The sequence below is a fragment of the Plasmodium relictum genome (assembly GCF_900005765.1).
Source record: "Plasmodium relictum strain SGS1 genome assembly, chromosome: 11".
NCBI lineage: Eukaryota > Apicomplexa > Aconoidasida > Haemosporida > Plasmodiidae > Plasmodium > Plasmodium relictum.
In genome coordinates, this window is record NC_041689.1 from 1220753 (window position 1) to 1236012 (window position 15260).

The window sequence follows — 15260 nt, forward strand, 5'->3', positions numbered from 1 at the left end:
AAAAAAAAAAAGAAAAAAATTAGAATATATATGTTAATTATTTAAATAATAATTTTTTTTATTGTGTATTGATTTTTTTAAATTATTTATTGTTAATATATTAACTTCTTCATTTATATATATAAATTGATGTATATATTAAAAAAATATACTTTTTTAAAATAAGATGGAAGAAGCATATGCTGGATCATGTGTTCAAAGTTTCTTTGAACCAAAAGTAGATTTTTCTATTTGTACAAATAAATCTATTAAATTGTTTTTAAAAGATTTAAATAATTTGAATTATCCTAGAAATGTAATAGATAATAGCAATGAAAACAACTTAAATAATAGTAATAATAAAAACGAACAAAATAATAATGATAATAAAAATCAAGAAAATAAGAGCATTTCAAAAGATGATGATAAAAACATATTAAATATTGATAATAAAGATGCATTAAATAGTAATAATGGAGAGGAAACAAATAATGATAATAATATATGCACAATAGAAGAAAACATTAATAAAATATTAGAAGAAAATGTATCTCTTTTAAATGGTTACTCTTACTTTAGTAGAATTGGGCATAATATAAATTTATTACACACCGAATTATCATCAATAAAAAAAGACTTCCTTTTTTTAAGTAAACAAACAAGAGTAAAAGTAAAAAAATTGAAAAATATTAAAAAAAAAAATATAATATATAAAGGTTTGCTTGAAGAAGTAAAGGAGGATAGGAAAAGAAAAGAATTGTATGAAAAATTGAGTATAGAAATTAAAAAGTTAGATGATGTTAGAAAAGTTCAAAAAAAACAAAAAGCAGAAAAATATTCAATTGAAAATTTTGAAAAAAAAATAAAAAATATAGAAAGCACAATCAGTTCTAATAATAACAATGTTCTTAAAACTATTGAACAAATTAATGAAATTATATCAACAAATTTACAAATAGACATTAAATAATTTTATCAAAAAAAAAAATAAATAAATAAAAAAATAAAAAATAAGATATAAAATTTTTACTAATTTGATTTTTACAAAAAATGTAATAAATAAAAAAAACACCTTGTAGTATTAATATGAATTCAATTTTTCCTTTTTTTTTTTTTTTTTTTTGTCCATTTGTATTCTATTCAGTTATACTTTTATGAAGATCTTTGTATAATTCTAATTCTTTTTTTTTTTCATCTAAAACACTACATAATAAAAAATATATAACGTAATTTTAAATAAATATATAAGAAATAAAAATTATCAAACTTTCATATATATATATATATATATAAGAATTATTAAAATTACATTGTGATATATGCTTTGCTATAATTCTTTAATTCTACCAAAATTGCACATGCCTATTATAAAAAATAAAAAATACATAAATAACATAAAAATATATATTTTTTAATAGGTTTTTTTTTTTTTTTTTTTATAATAGTATATAAATATTTGTAATATTTTAATATTCTACTAAATAAATTATTATATATTATAATTAAAATCATTAATAAAAAGAAAAATTGAAATTAATGAAAAATATTAAAAAAGGTAAAAATATATTTTTTTACTTTTTGAAGTATCATTAATTTTTCTTTAAAAACTTTTTCATTTTCCATTTTGATTTTGTTAAGTTCATTTTCTTTTTCTTCTTTCGATGCCAACACTTCTTTAAGTATTTCATTTGCCTCATTCTAATAAAAAATTGAAATGAACATAATGTAACTATGTTTCTATAATTATTAATTTACATTAATATTAATTAGCATACATATATATATAAAAAAAAATTTATTATTAAAAATATATATATATATATTAGGACACTATATTATTATAATGTCATAACATAAAAAAATAATTCATGATTGTAAGTATATTAAAATATTGCTTTACTTTTTTCTCCTTTGCTTCTTCTAACATTTTCTATAAATAAAATAAAAATTAGAACCATATATTTATTACAGTTATAGTTTTATAATAAGTGATATATATAATTCATGATATATAAAATAAAATAATATATATATAGGGATAAGTACAAAAATATAAAAACTTCAGCAGCTATATAATTTATATCTTATCGAAAATATAAAATGATAATAATAATAATTGAATACATAAAAATAAAGGTACAAATAAATATATTAAATCTATAATATATATATACATTTTAAAATTTTTTTTCTTTTTTTTTTGTTAATTATATTACTTGATTTTGAGATACAATTTGATTATATTTATTTGTTGATGCATTTAAAAAATTATTAGTATCTTCATTTAATTTTTTTACTAGATTTTCCTGTTCTATAATATATTCTTTTAAATATTCTATTTCTTCTTCAACAATTTTAATTTGTTTTTCATGTTCTTCAATTAAATCCAATGAATTTTTTAATTCTTGTTCATCTTGTTCAATAAATATTTTTATATCACTTTTTCTATCTTTCCAATTCATATTTAACATATTATCTACTGTAAAGGAATCGATATTTATGTTAATATTATTTATTTTATTCCATTCAGAAATAGAAATATTTTTATATAAATTTATATTTTCCGTTATTTCTATTAATTTTTCGTTAATATTTTTCGCTAATTTCTTTAAATCATTATTTCTATTATTTAATTTTTCACTTAAATTAGGATGTTCATTATTTAGGCATTTTATTTCATTTTTTATATGTTCTATTTTTTCTTTATTTTTATCTATATTTTCGTTCATTTGCAAAAATTGAGCCTTATTTAGAGTTTGTTTTTGTAGTATTTCTTTAACTTTATTTATTTCCTCTAATATCTTTTCTGTTTTTATTTTTTCTTCTTGATATGATTTTTTACACATTTCAATTTCTTTTTCTAATTTTTTGGTTTCTTCTAAGCTATTGGTATATAACAACTTTATTTTTTTATTTTCTTCACATAAAACTTTATTTCTCTTAATTAATTCTTCGTTTTCTTTCATATGATTTTTTATTTCTTCAATCTTTTTTTTCTTTTCTGTAATATCTTCGTTTTTTTTATTTATACTGCTTTCCAGTCTATTTATTTCTTTGTCTAATTTAGAATTCATCATGTCATTCAAATTTCTTTCTTCTCTATTAATATATGATTTATAACTGTGTAAAATAAACTCATCCATTTTTATTTCACTGTCATCATTCATATCATCAGAAAAGTTCATTTCTTTTTCTTCATTTATATCATTAAAGCATTCTGCTTCAAATATTAGTAATTGACACAGCCACGCCAAAGCAGATAAATGAGTGTTGTATTGAAGACCAGTGGTTGGTGCTACTAAAGTTGATTTAGATATGGTGTATGGATAGCCAATATCCTTATAAAAACTTAATACTACTTCTCCATAATTATCCTTATTAACTTCAATTAAAGGATCAACATGTTTAAATATAAAGTTCCATATATTTATTAAATCGGTCATACTTGGGTTTTTAAATAAATTTGGAGATATACTACCGCCATAATTTTTCCATCCCAGATATCGAATTAATGTTTTTACATTTTCTTTTTTATCACTTTTATCAGACTTTTTTATATATACTGATGCATTGGATTTATAAAATGATAAAGCATTCAAAGATGTTCTTGACTTGGATTTTTTTTCAGCAGAAACATACACACTGTTATTTAAATTACTATTATTATTAAACACAGAAAGTGTTGAATTAAACTTATTATACACAGAATGATTATTCATTCTGCAAAAAAAATAATTTCATAAGAAAAAAAAAAGAAAAAAAAATTTTTAAACACTTTATTCGGATATGTATATTATTCTAATTTTTATTAAAAAAAAATAAAATAAAGTAATATTTAAAAATAAAAATTCAAATTCAAAATTGAAATATATATATTACAAAAAAATATGTTTTCTAATTTAATTTAAAAAGTGTTGTATTTATTATATATTATATTTTTTATTTTAATTAAAAAATACAAAAAATATATTTATATAGCCAATTTAAAAAAAAAAAAATGAACTGTTCAGAATAAACTTTTTTTTTTATTGATTTTATGTGCATATTTAAATTGAGTTTAAAAATTATTTTTCTTAATTTTTAAGTTTATAAAATATTTTTAAATTTATATGATATTTTGGAAAATAAAAATTATATTTACTAAATCGAAAAATTGAAATAATTATTATGAATAATATACTTATTATAATATTTTTTTTAATTTTCAATGGAATACTTTAAATAAAATTTTTTTGTATTGCATTTTAGTATGTAAATTATAAAAAAAAAGAATAACAACATAAGATTTACTTTTATTGAATACTTTATATAATTTATTTATCGATTTTTATTTTTATTAAATATTTTATTTTGTTCACTTATAATTTTGATTATTTTAATATATTTGTATGTTTTAACTAATGTATGAATAGTGTATTACGAATGTTTTTGTCTTTTTATTAAATAAAAAAAAACTGAATAAAAAATTTATTTAACATAAATTTTTTTTAAAAGAATCAAAAAAGCACCTTTATATTATTATTTTTTTTTTTTTTTGAATTTAATTTTTAATGTAAAAAGAAAAAAAAAAGAATAATAATTAATGAATAATAGAAAAAAGAAAGTGTTATTACTATATATGTAAAACAAAGAGATCTGTAATAAGATTATTATCATTAAAAAGACTTTTTTTTTTTTTTTTTCAACATTCAAAAATAGTATTTTCTAATTCAAATCATTTAAAATTAAATAAAAATAAGTATTTTAATTTTTGACTTTGAGTAAAATTTTATTTTATTATTTATTTTTCTTCTTTTTTTTGAAAATTTAAGAACTTCTATTTTCTACTTTTACGGATATACTTATCTAATTTTTGAATCAAAAAAAAAAAAAAAATTAAAAATATTAAAGAATGTGTTAATTTTCTCATTAAGTAATAAAAAAATATGTACATTAATTACATCTAATTATATCTCCATCTACAAAAAAAAATAAATGTATCATAATTTTCAACCATAAAAATTACTTCTTTGTGAAATATTCTTTAGTATTTCATATACTTTTAAATATGGCTTTTTTATGTTTGTTATACTTTGGATATATACTAATAAATATTAAAGGCATCTATAAATTTTCCTTATTTACTGGGGAGGGGAGGAAAAAAAAAGTACACGTGAAAATTTAAAAAAGAAAATATATTTTTACAATTTAAATTTCTTATCTTTTAAAAAAATATATATTTGCATTATATAAATAAAAATGACTAAAAATATGTATTAATTAATCCTTCTTTTTTTTCATTTTTTTCGTTTTTCTTTTAATATTAGTTATATCATTTTTAAATGATTCCTGGAAACTAAGAAAATAAGTTTTTACGATAATTCTCATTAGAAAAATTTTACTAATATTTTCCTTTATAATTATTTCCTACTTTCTTGATCAAAATTTTTTATTGAACGCTATATTTCTATTTCACACAAAACATAAAAATTATCTATATTTTTTTCAATATTTTTCTCATTCTCTTTTAGTAACTTGTGTTATTACTTTTCAAATATTCTAAACAATAATAATATTATGAAAAATTGAATATATACATATTTATATATTTTAAAAAATAATTTTTTTTTTGATTAGTTATAAATTTTTAATCTTTTTTTCTCTTAATTTCCTTATTTCTTCTAACTCGTGTTCTAATTCTTTTTTTGATTCAAAGTTTACTAAGCAATTATCGTTATTTAAGCCTTTTTTTTTAAGTTGCTCGTACTTTTCTTTTTTATTTATTTTCTTTTTCAAGGCTAAATTATTCTTATCTCGTTCGTTTCTTTTTTCTATTCCATCATTTTTAGCATTATACAAATTTTCATAATAGCTTAACTATACAAAAAAAAAAAAAATATTAATTTAATAGGAACATATATATATATAACATGATAATATGTAATTATATCTTTTTTTTTTTTTTTTGTTATTTATTAGCAACTTATTTTATTTAATAATTATATATATAAATATAAATATGAATACATTATTAATCTATGTATTTGATCTCTTAAAATTAATATATATATATTATTTGGCATAGAATTATCTTAAATTATTTTTATTTTGTATTCATTTTATTAATACTTTTTTTTTTCCAATAGGATTTTTTTTTTTTTCTTTTATATTTTGAAGATAAGAATTAACAATATTATTTAATTTATCAATACTATTTTCATTTTTTTTGTTATCTTTATTTTCATCAGACAATTTATCTTTGCTTAATTCAATTATTTCTTCTTTTTTCTTGAAAATTGTGCTTTCTGTAAGCCAACCATATGACATTTTTTTGCTTATAATTTTTTTTTGTGTATTTTATAAAAAAAAAAATAAATAAAAATATTAAAAAAATATTTAATGGAGCCTTCAAATTCAAAATATATTTTTTTTTTAAAATATAAAATGAAATTCTTTTTCATTTTTTTTATAAAAATAATTCATATACATTAATTTAAACGTTTAAAGTAGAAAAAAAAAATTATATATTACAATAAAAAAAAAATGTTATAAAATGAATGTGATCATATATAATAATTCAACTAATTTAATTAAAAAATTAAAAAAAATTGATAATTTTTGAGATTTTTTTTTAAATTTTATATATGTAAATATGTATACACATTTTATTATTATTGTATCATAATTTTTAATATATGTAATTATACAAAAAAAAAAAAAAAAAAATGAGAAAAAAAATTAAGGAATAAAAACACATTCTTCCTTAATTACAGTTCCATTTAGCCCATTACTCGCTATTATATCTTGATTTTCTATAAAGTGAAAAAAATAATAAACGAATAAAACAAAATAAAATAAATCAAGATATATCAACTGAATGTGCAACAAAAAAATATAACAAAAATCATAGAAAAAAAAAAATTATTTTATTTTATTTTTTTTTTATACCTATTATAAGTAATTCTACCGAATTTAAACTGCCTTTTACAACTTTCTATAAAAGATTAAAAGAAAATTTTATTGTTAAATTAGAAATCAGCACATTTTATATATGTAATATATTTAATTAAAGTGAAATTATGAAGAAATTAAGACATATATTAATTTATGATGACGATTAAATATATATATATATATATATATGTATTTATTTTTATAAAAAATAAATTTTTATCATTTGGATTTTTTTTTTTTATTCTAACGTGTAATATATTTAAAACTTGTGAAATAATTAAAAGAATATTTCCTTTTTGCCTGATTATAAAAGATAATAATAAAGAGGAAAACAAATCACCAGTCCCACATATATTAAAATCAAATCTTAAAAACTTATATTTAAAGCAAACTGGTTTATTTTCATCATTTAAAAATCCAATATATAAATATAAATTATCTTTATCAAAAGCATAATTAATAGAAGTTACTATGACTATTTTTACTCCTTTATATAACAAATATTTTAAAGAATTAATAACATCATTTTCATCAGATATTTTCGTATTGCATAATAATTCTAACTCATATTGGTTTGGTGTTATTATATCAGCAAAGGAAATAAAACTTTTATAAGCATTAACTACATTATTATCAACATATAATTTTCCATTGTCTCCCATTACAGGATCACAGAGCCAAAAAAAATTTAAGTCTATTAAGTTTTCAATTAAATAGTTATCCTTTTTTATTGCTTTTTCATTTACACATATATTTTTTTTTTTTTTCAACTCTAAAATATTATTGATAACTATTTCAGCACATTCTTTTGTCCTAATATATCCTGTTAGAAAATATATATTATTATTATCTAAATTTCCTATACTCTTAGTATATTCATTTAAAATAGCTTTTAATTCTTCATTTCTTATTTCTACACCAATATGCCTAAATTTAGAATAATATTGAACAGTATTCAATATCTTAGGAACATGCCCTCTTCTTCTTAGAACAAAACTAGCAACGTTATTTCCACAAAAACCATCAAATACTTGTGATTGAATTGAAACAATATTTTCTTCATTCATCTGAGTAACAATTTTAAGAAAAAGTGAAGGAAAAAAGGGAAATAATAAAAAAAAAAAAAAAAGCAAAATAAAATAAAAAATAAGATTTATGACAGAGAAAATTTTTTTTTATAATATATAAAAAAATCTATTTAAAATACATTGATATAAATTGTTTAAAATGAAAAAGAGTTAAAAAGACTCATAAAATTTTTATAATCCTTTTTTTTTTCGTTGTTCGTTTTTCATAATTTTTAAAATTTTATACCTATAATCTTTATAAATACCCCGAGAATTTTCATAAAACGAATTAAACAAAATTAATATTAACCGAAAAAAAAAGTAAAAAAATCATAATTTAACATTAAATTATATATGTTCTTTTCTTGAACTTAATTTTACTTTTTAATTTAGAAATGAGTACGTGAATTACTTTGATCACTATCAATATAAAGAAAAACAAAACTGCAATTATGCAATCACATATTCAACATCAAACAAATAAAAGTTCAATATATATTTATAAAAAGAGTTATTTTAAGAACAAGATTTATATTATATATATATACACATGTAAATTATTATTAATTAGATAGCATTTAAAAGGTAACATATTATTTCATTGAAAATTAATTTTTAAATTCATAATAATATAAAATATTATAAAAGAATGAATGTTATTCTTTTTTTTTTCTTTTTTTTGCATAGAATAAAAAGTATATGTCTTTAGTTAAAATTCTTTAGAAATATTTTTAACGTTTTATTATGATTTAAGTTTTCAATTTTGAAAAGTTTTTTTTCTTTATCTACAAGTATAATAATTTATATAAATTAATATTCTTTTTTTTTCAAGTGAACTTAATTCTTATATATTTATATGAATTTTTTAGTTTGTTTATGTGGTAATTGTTTTCTTTATATATTATGAAATAAAAACTTAAGATTTTTTTTTTCTAAACTCTTATGGAGAATAGTTTTTTATATAATAAATATTCTTTTATAAGTTTTTTTATTTATTACTTTTATAAATATACATAATTTTTATTATTAATTTAAATAAAAGCATTGAACTTTTTGAGTAAAAAAGAAACTTTTTACTTTGAATTTTTATTTAATTATTAATTACAACTATATATTCTCCATAAAAATAATTCATTTAAATTTTATTTTTGACATATAATATATATATATATATATATATATAATATAGCAAAATATAAGATTACAGTACATGTAATTATTATCATAATATAATTTTTAATTAAATTTTTTTATTTTTTTTATTTTCAATGTAAAATCAAGTTCAATTTATATAACGATAACACTTTAAATTATTCTGATATATTTACTCTTTTATTTCATTTTTATTTAATTAAAAGTAATGAAATTTTAAAAAGTATAGCATTAATTTTTTAATATGTGTTTTGCTATCATGAAATTTTTTCTTTTTTTTTTTTAATTTTAGCTTAAATTATTTTAGCTAACAAAATTTATATATATATATATATATATTCTCAATTGTATAAGAATAAATTAAAAATTTATACGGTTAATAAAGCTAAATTATGAATTTAATGTCTTTTTTTTTTTTTTTTTTTTTTTGTATATATTATATAAAGAAAGAGTATATAAAAAAAAAAAAGATATAAAGAAAAAAATTATAAAAATCGATGTGTTAAAAAAAAAAAAGATAAATATAAAAAAACGATATGACTTCAAAAGTGTTAACTAATAAGAAAAATGATTTGCACAGTGAATACGAAAATTGCTTCGATATCTTGTTAAAAAAAAATGATATAAAAAATGTCGATTTTTCATCAAAAGTAAATAAAGATAATTCCTACATTCATTTTTTAAAGGATGATAAATATTTCGATAATAAAAAATTTGAAACAGTAAAAATAAAAGAAAAGAAAAATGATAAAGGAAATGCTTCCTGTTCAATACAAAGACAATCAAAAAAAAATGATAAGAATATTGGCATTGTAACGAAAAAATTTAAAGAGAATAACATTAAAAATGAAGAAATAAAAAATTGCACAAATAATATTTCTAAAAATTATTCTTCCCTCAATAAAGCAAAAAATAAATCAAGAAATATTTCGCAAAATGTATGGGAAGGGAATGTTATATATAACATACGAAAAGAAAAAGATAAATACACAATAATTAAAAAAGAGACAGTGGATGAAAGAAATCAATATGAAACAAAGAAAAAAAACAAAAATAATATACAAAAAGATAAATATGAAAATAGTAAACAAGAGTTAAAAAATGATAAAACTGATAAATATAGAAAAAATACGATAAAAAACGAAATAAAACTTGGAAATAGTTTCTATAAAAATATGAAAAACAATAATTTTGAAGAATATAAATATGAATCTTTTTATGAAAACAGAAAAAAAAAAAATACAGAAAAATCAGGAAACAATGAAAATCTAAATGTTGAAAATATTAAGAGAACTGACATATTCCTTAATTTTGAATATAATAAAAATTTAGATAATAAGTATTCTATGAGTAATGAAAAAAATATAGAACATTATTTTTTGTCTTATCTACCAAATAAAATAAACAACAATAATAACTATATACAAAATAAAGAATCTTTAAATAGTAATCAACAAATTAATATAAAAAATAATAATAATAGCTGTTTAAATATGAATAAATCTTTAATAATGAACTCTTTAATAAATGATATAAAAAATTACACAAATTATGAATACGTAGTAGAAAAAAAATTATGCTATAATTGTTTTATTTCAAAAAATAAAGAACATTTTAATAATTCTAGTAGATATATGTTTATTGATAAATACATGAAACTTATAAAAAACAAAAAAGAAAATAATGAATACATTAATAACTCTTTTACTTTTACATATGGTTTTTATTGTAAAAAAGGAAAATATCATGAAAATGAAGAGACTGCTTCACATGCATTATTTAGTTCATATCAAATTTTAAATGAAATAAAAAATCTTTTTAATTATGTGAGTAAGAAAAAAAAATATAATTTTTTTGAAGAATTGTATGAGATATTTAACTTAAACTCATCATTTGCCAACAAAAACAAAAGTGATTATAATATAATGAATTCATATATGAATAAAGAAAATAATATGAAAAACATAAAACATGATTTAATTAATAATTATAATGAAGAAATTCCCAAAGTTTATGTAAAATTTTCGTTACCTTCATATTCTGTAAATGAAAATTTAAAAGAAGATTCAAAAAGCAGTTATCATATTATTTATAATTGTTTCTTTCCTGAAAAGAATAATAATTTCGCAAAAAAAAACTTCAATAATAATAATAAAAGAAATAAGGAAAATAAAAGAAAATCTAATGATATGAATATACAATATGAATTAGATAATGTAAATTATAACATAAGGAAAGATAACAACTTAATGGAAAACAATGAGGAAAAAGTTTATTATACTCATCAAAATATTAAGGTATTGCAAGATTTCAATTTTATATGCAAATTGTGTAAAAAAAGTCAAGGTATAAATAAAGAAAAAAAATTTGAAATATCATATTTCAATTATTTATTTAATGTTTCTGATAATATAAAAAAAAAAAAAAAAATTAATGAAATGTTTTACTTTTTAAATGATACTAATAACTCTAGTGATTCAGCTGAGTATAATTATTTAAATTATTCGAATAAATATTTATATAAAAATCATCAAGAAAAACACTGTACTATTAATAATATTAATAGAAGTTATAATCATATTAATTATAATAATAGTAGCATTAATAAATTTAATAATAATGATGATGGTGTGAATAATAATATTAATCCTTTAATCATAAATAAAGATAAAGGAAGTTATTTCGAGTATATAAATCAAACAAAAAACAAGAAAAAAAATAATTTTTTTTTAAGTGAAAAAATAATAGAAAAATCTACTTTAAATGATTATTTAATTAACTGTAAAACTTGTAGATACCTTCACAAATATGATAATTTACCCAATGATTATTTATTTAATTTTTGTAGGGATAATTATGATTTAAAATATCCATTTCTTCTTAATTTATCGAAAAAAAATGCACATAAAATCTTCGATAATTATGAGGAAAAAAATAATGAACATTTGAAAAGTTATATTATAAATCAACTGCAAATAAATAACTATGAAAAAGGAGTAAAAAGTAAAGAAAATGCCTCAAAAAATTACTTATTATCATATTCAGATTTGGAGAGTTATGAAAATGACAAAAAGACAATAAATATAGAAGATGAAAAGAAAAAAACAAAAAAGAAAAAATATGTTAATACTAAATATAGGAGTAAATCATGTACAGAAAATTTTTTTTTAAATTTAAAGAGAGAAAATAATTTTATTTATTTAAGAGAGAAAATAAAACCGATAATCAAAAAATATATAGTTTATACGAAAAGACAACTTTTTCAAGAGTATTATGAAAATTTGAATAAAACTAAAAATGGAAAAAATTTAGAAAACAATAAAAACTTAGAAGTTAACAATCCAAGAAATGTAAACTTAAATATCAAACATTTACATAATGAGTTTGATATGCATTTATTTACGATATGCGATGGCCATAGTGATTCACATACGTCTCTTTTTTTAATTCATAATGTTCACAAAATATTTTATTTTCTTTTAATTCATACTTTTTTTAATATTCATTTTACTTTTAAATTATTATATCCATTATTAGACTTGTTATATTACAAAACTTGTGTTGAACTTAATTTAAATAAATGCTGTGGTTCTTGCATTATAAATATACTTATAAAAAATAATTATATTTACGTAAGTAATATTGGAGATAGTAAATGTGCTTTGTTAACCTTCGATTTAGATAAATTTGAATACAAAGAAAATAAAAGGAATCCAATAAAGAAAAAAAAAAAAAAAAAATGTAATACAATTAATGAGAAAAATAGTTCGAATAAAGATAATTCTAATAGTGAAATAGAAAATAAATCATATTATGATTCTTATGTAATTAATTTAAATTCATTATCATATAATGAATTAAATGCTGAACATAACTGCAATAACTATTTAGAATATTTAAGAATGTATAAATTATATTATTATAATAATTTTAAACATGATCGCAATTATAATAGTAGCCACATAAACACAAGAAGTTATAATAATAATAATGAAATATATAATAATGGTAATGGTAATAACAAAAAAAATGAAAGTGGTGATAGTGATAACAAACAAAGCGAAAGTAGTGATGATAATAATATAAAAAACAAAAAAGGAATAAAAAAAAAAAAAGAAAAAAAGTATATCAAACTAGATAAAGAGTTAAACAAAAAAATAATAAAAATTAATAATTTTATTTTAAATGAAGAAAAACAGATAAATATAGGAAACTTTTCATCTGATCTAATAAAATTTAATAGATTAGATGGATGCTTACATCCTTCAAGAGTTATTGGTGATTATGATGTCAAAAAGAAATATAATGGATTAAATATTTTATCAAATGTTCCTAATATATACAAATATAATATGAATAATATTAATTACTTTAATAATATTCATTACATTTACAAAAGTATAAATTGTAATACATGTAATAAAAATTATGTTTTAAGTAGCTATGGTAAGATAAACTCTATCAATAATATTGTTCTTTTAAATAATAAGAAAAAAAAATTTCATAATAATAAAATAAAAATTTCTAATATGAGGCATTTACTAAATTCAACAAATTCTTATGATAATATGAATTCCCATAATTATAAAACCTTTGATAAAAATCTGAATTCATCAAAAAAATTAAAAGGAAATGATAACCATACAGAAAAATATAAAAATAAAGAATCCATTCAACAATTTTTCAAAGTTCATAGAGAAAATGTCAGCACTGATAATACTATAGGATCTCAAAATAAAAAAGAAAAATTAAATTTATATTTGAATGAACAATTCGTTCCTTATATAAATATTAAAAACTCGAATTTAAATAAAAATTACATATATAGAATTGATAAAAAAAATTTTTTTCATTTGCTAATTATTGCCTCTGACGGAGTATTTGAATTTATTAATCCTCAATTCATATTAAATATATTAATAAAAAATAAATCTATTTATAAAAAAATTCAAAAAATTTACAAAATATATAATACTTTTACACCTGATTTAAACTCCAAGAATGATATAAATTTATTATTGCATAAATACATGATAACAAAAAAAGAATCTATTAAATTGGCAAAAGATATAGTTAAAAGTACTATAACTAAAGGAAATTTTGATGATAGCACATGCTTTTGCATCTTTTTATTTCCTACATTGTTTTATCCACTTTAAACTTTTTAAAAATATAATTTTATTTCTCATATTTTTCCCTTTTTCTTTTTTTACAAAGAGGAAAAAACAAAAGAAACAAAAATATTATTAATTCCTAATATATGATAAAATTTATGTAAACCTGATAACATTATGAGCTTTTTGTGCATATTTTTATTTATCATAAAATATGCTATGATATGCTTTTAAAAATAATTAAACAAATATGAATAAATAAATATATATATATATATATTTATTTATTCATATTTGTTTAATTATTTTTATACATCTATTAGTTTTTTTATTTCTTATCCGCTTATTTAAAAAAAAAAAAAAAAAAAAAATTAAAATTTATAATTCTGTTGGTAGAAAAAGGAGCTACTTTTTTTAATACACATAGTGTTTTAGAATACATAAATTATATATATGTGTATTCATTTTTTTTGTTTAATAATTCAATTTTTTCCAAATATTTTGTATTTTAAAGATTACAAAAATATAATAATTCCTAGCAATTATTATTACACCTATAATTTTATTTTCATTTTTAAATATATTGTTATTAAGTAGAAAATAGTTTATTTTTTTTTAATGCTTTAACGCTTTTCCAGTTGATTTTTTATTTAAAAATAACTATTTTTTTCATTATATTTTTTTTTTTTTTTTTGTGCTTTTTTTTTCCCATTTACCTTTTTTAATTTTTTATTTTTTATTTTTTATTTTTTACTTTTTACTTTTTTTTTTTTTTTTTTGTATCATTATAAATTTTTATTATTTTATAATTTTTATCAACTTATATTTTAAGGAAAATGTTTCTTTATTTTTAAAACTTATAGAGTTTGTAAAAATTTAGATAAAATTTTCATAAAATTTTTTTTTCTTCAGTTTTTTTTTTTAAACATCGTATTTTTTTTAAATGCATTTTTCATATATAAGTATATAATATACAAAAAAAAAAAAAAAAAAAAAAAAAAAAAAAAAAAAAATT

At 17.0% G+C, this 15260-nt stretch overlaps 5 protein-coding genes across 5 annotated transcripts; 2 read left to right on the forward strand and 3 right to left on the reverse strand.

The window, feature by feature from the left end:
* Positions 1-166: 166 nt before the first annotated feature.
* Positions 167-949, forward strand: PRELSG_1131800 (conserved Plasmodium protein, unknown function; the record flags this gene model as incomplete). Its single annotated transcript, XM_028677598.1, has 1 exon — positions 167-949. One exon carries the CDS (start codon positions 167-169, stop codon positions 947-949), a length of 783 nt encoding a protein of 260 aa, XP_028533971.1.
* Positions 950-1115: 166 nt separating this feature from the next.
* On the reverse strand, positions 1116-3698 carry NDC80 (kinetochore protein NDC80, putative; the record flags this gene model as incomplete). The annotated part of the gene is made up of 5 exons (XM_028677599.1): positions 1116-1182; positions 1289-1341; positions 1555-1677; positions 1880-1909; positions 2196-3698. The coding sequence occupies 5 exons, from the start codon at positions 3696-3698 to the stop codon at positions 1116-1118; spliced, it is 1776 nt and encodes a 591-aa protein (XP_028533972.1).
* A 1897-nt stretch (positions 3699-5595) lies between these two features.
* PRELSG_1132000 (conserved Plasmodium protein, unknown function) lies at positions 5596-6285 on the reverse strand (the record flags this gene model as incomplete). Its single annotated transcript, XM_028677600.1, has 2 exons — positions 5596-5835; positions 6088-6285. The coding sequence occupies 2 exons, from the start codon at positions 6283-6285 to the stop codon at positions 5596-5598; spliced, it is 438 nt and encodes a 145-aa protein (XP_028533973.1).
* A 411-nt stretch (positions 6286-6696) lies between these two features.
* On the reverse strand, positions 6697-7979 carry PDXK (pyridoxine kinase, putative; the record flags this gene model as incomplete). Its single annotated transcript, XM_028677602.1, has 3 exons — positions 6697-6770; positions 6907-6952; positions 7161-7979. 3 exons carry the CDS (start codon positions 7977-7979, stop codon positions 6697-6699), a joined length of 939 nt encoding a protein of 312 aa, XP_028533974.1.
* Positions 7980-9667: 1688 nt separating this feature from the next.
* PRELSG_1132200 (conserved Plasmodium protein, unknown function) lies at positions 9668-14290 on the forward strand (the record flags this gene model as incomplete). Its single annotated transcript, XM_028677603.1, has 1 exon — positions 9668-14290. The coding sequence occupies one exon, from the start codon at positions 9668-9670 to the stop codon at positions 14288-14290; it is 4623 nt and encodes a 1540-aa protein (XP_028533975.1).
* Between the last annotated feature and the right edge of the window lie 970 nt (positions 14291-15260).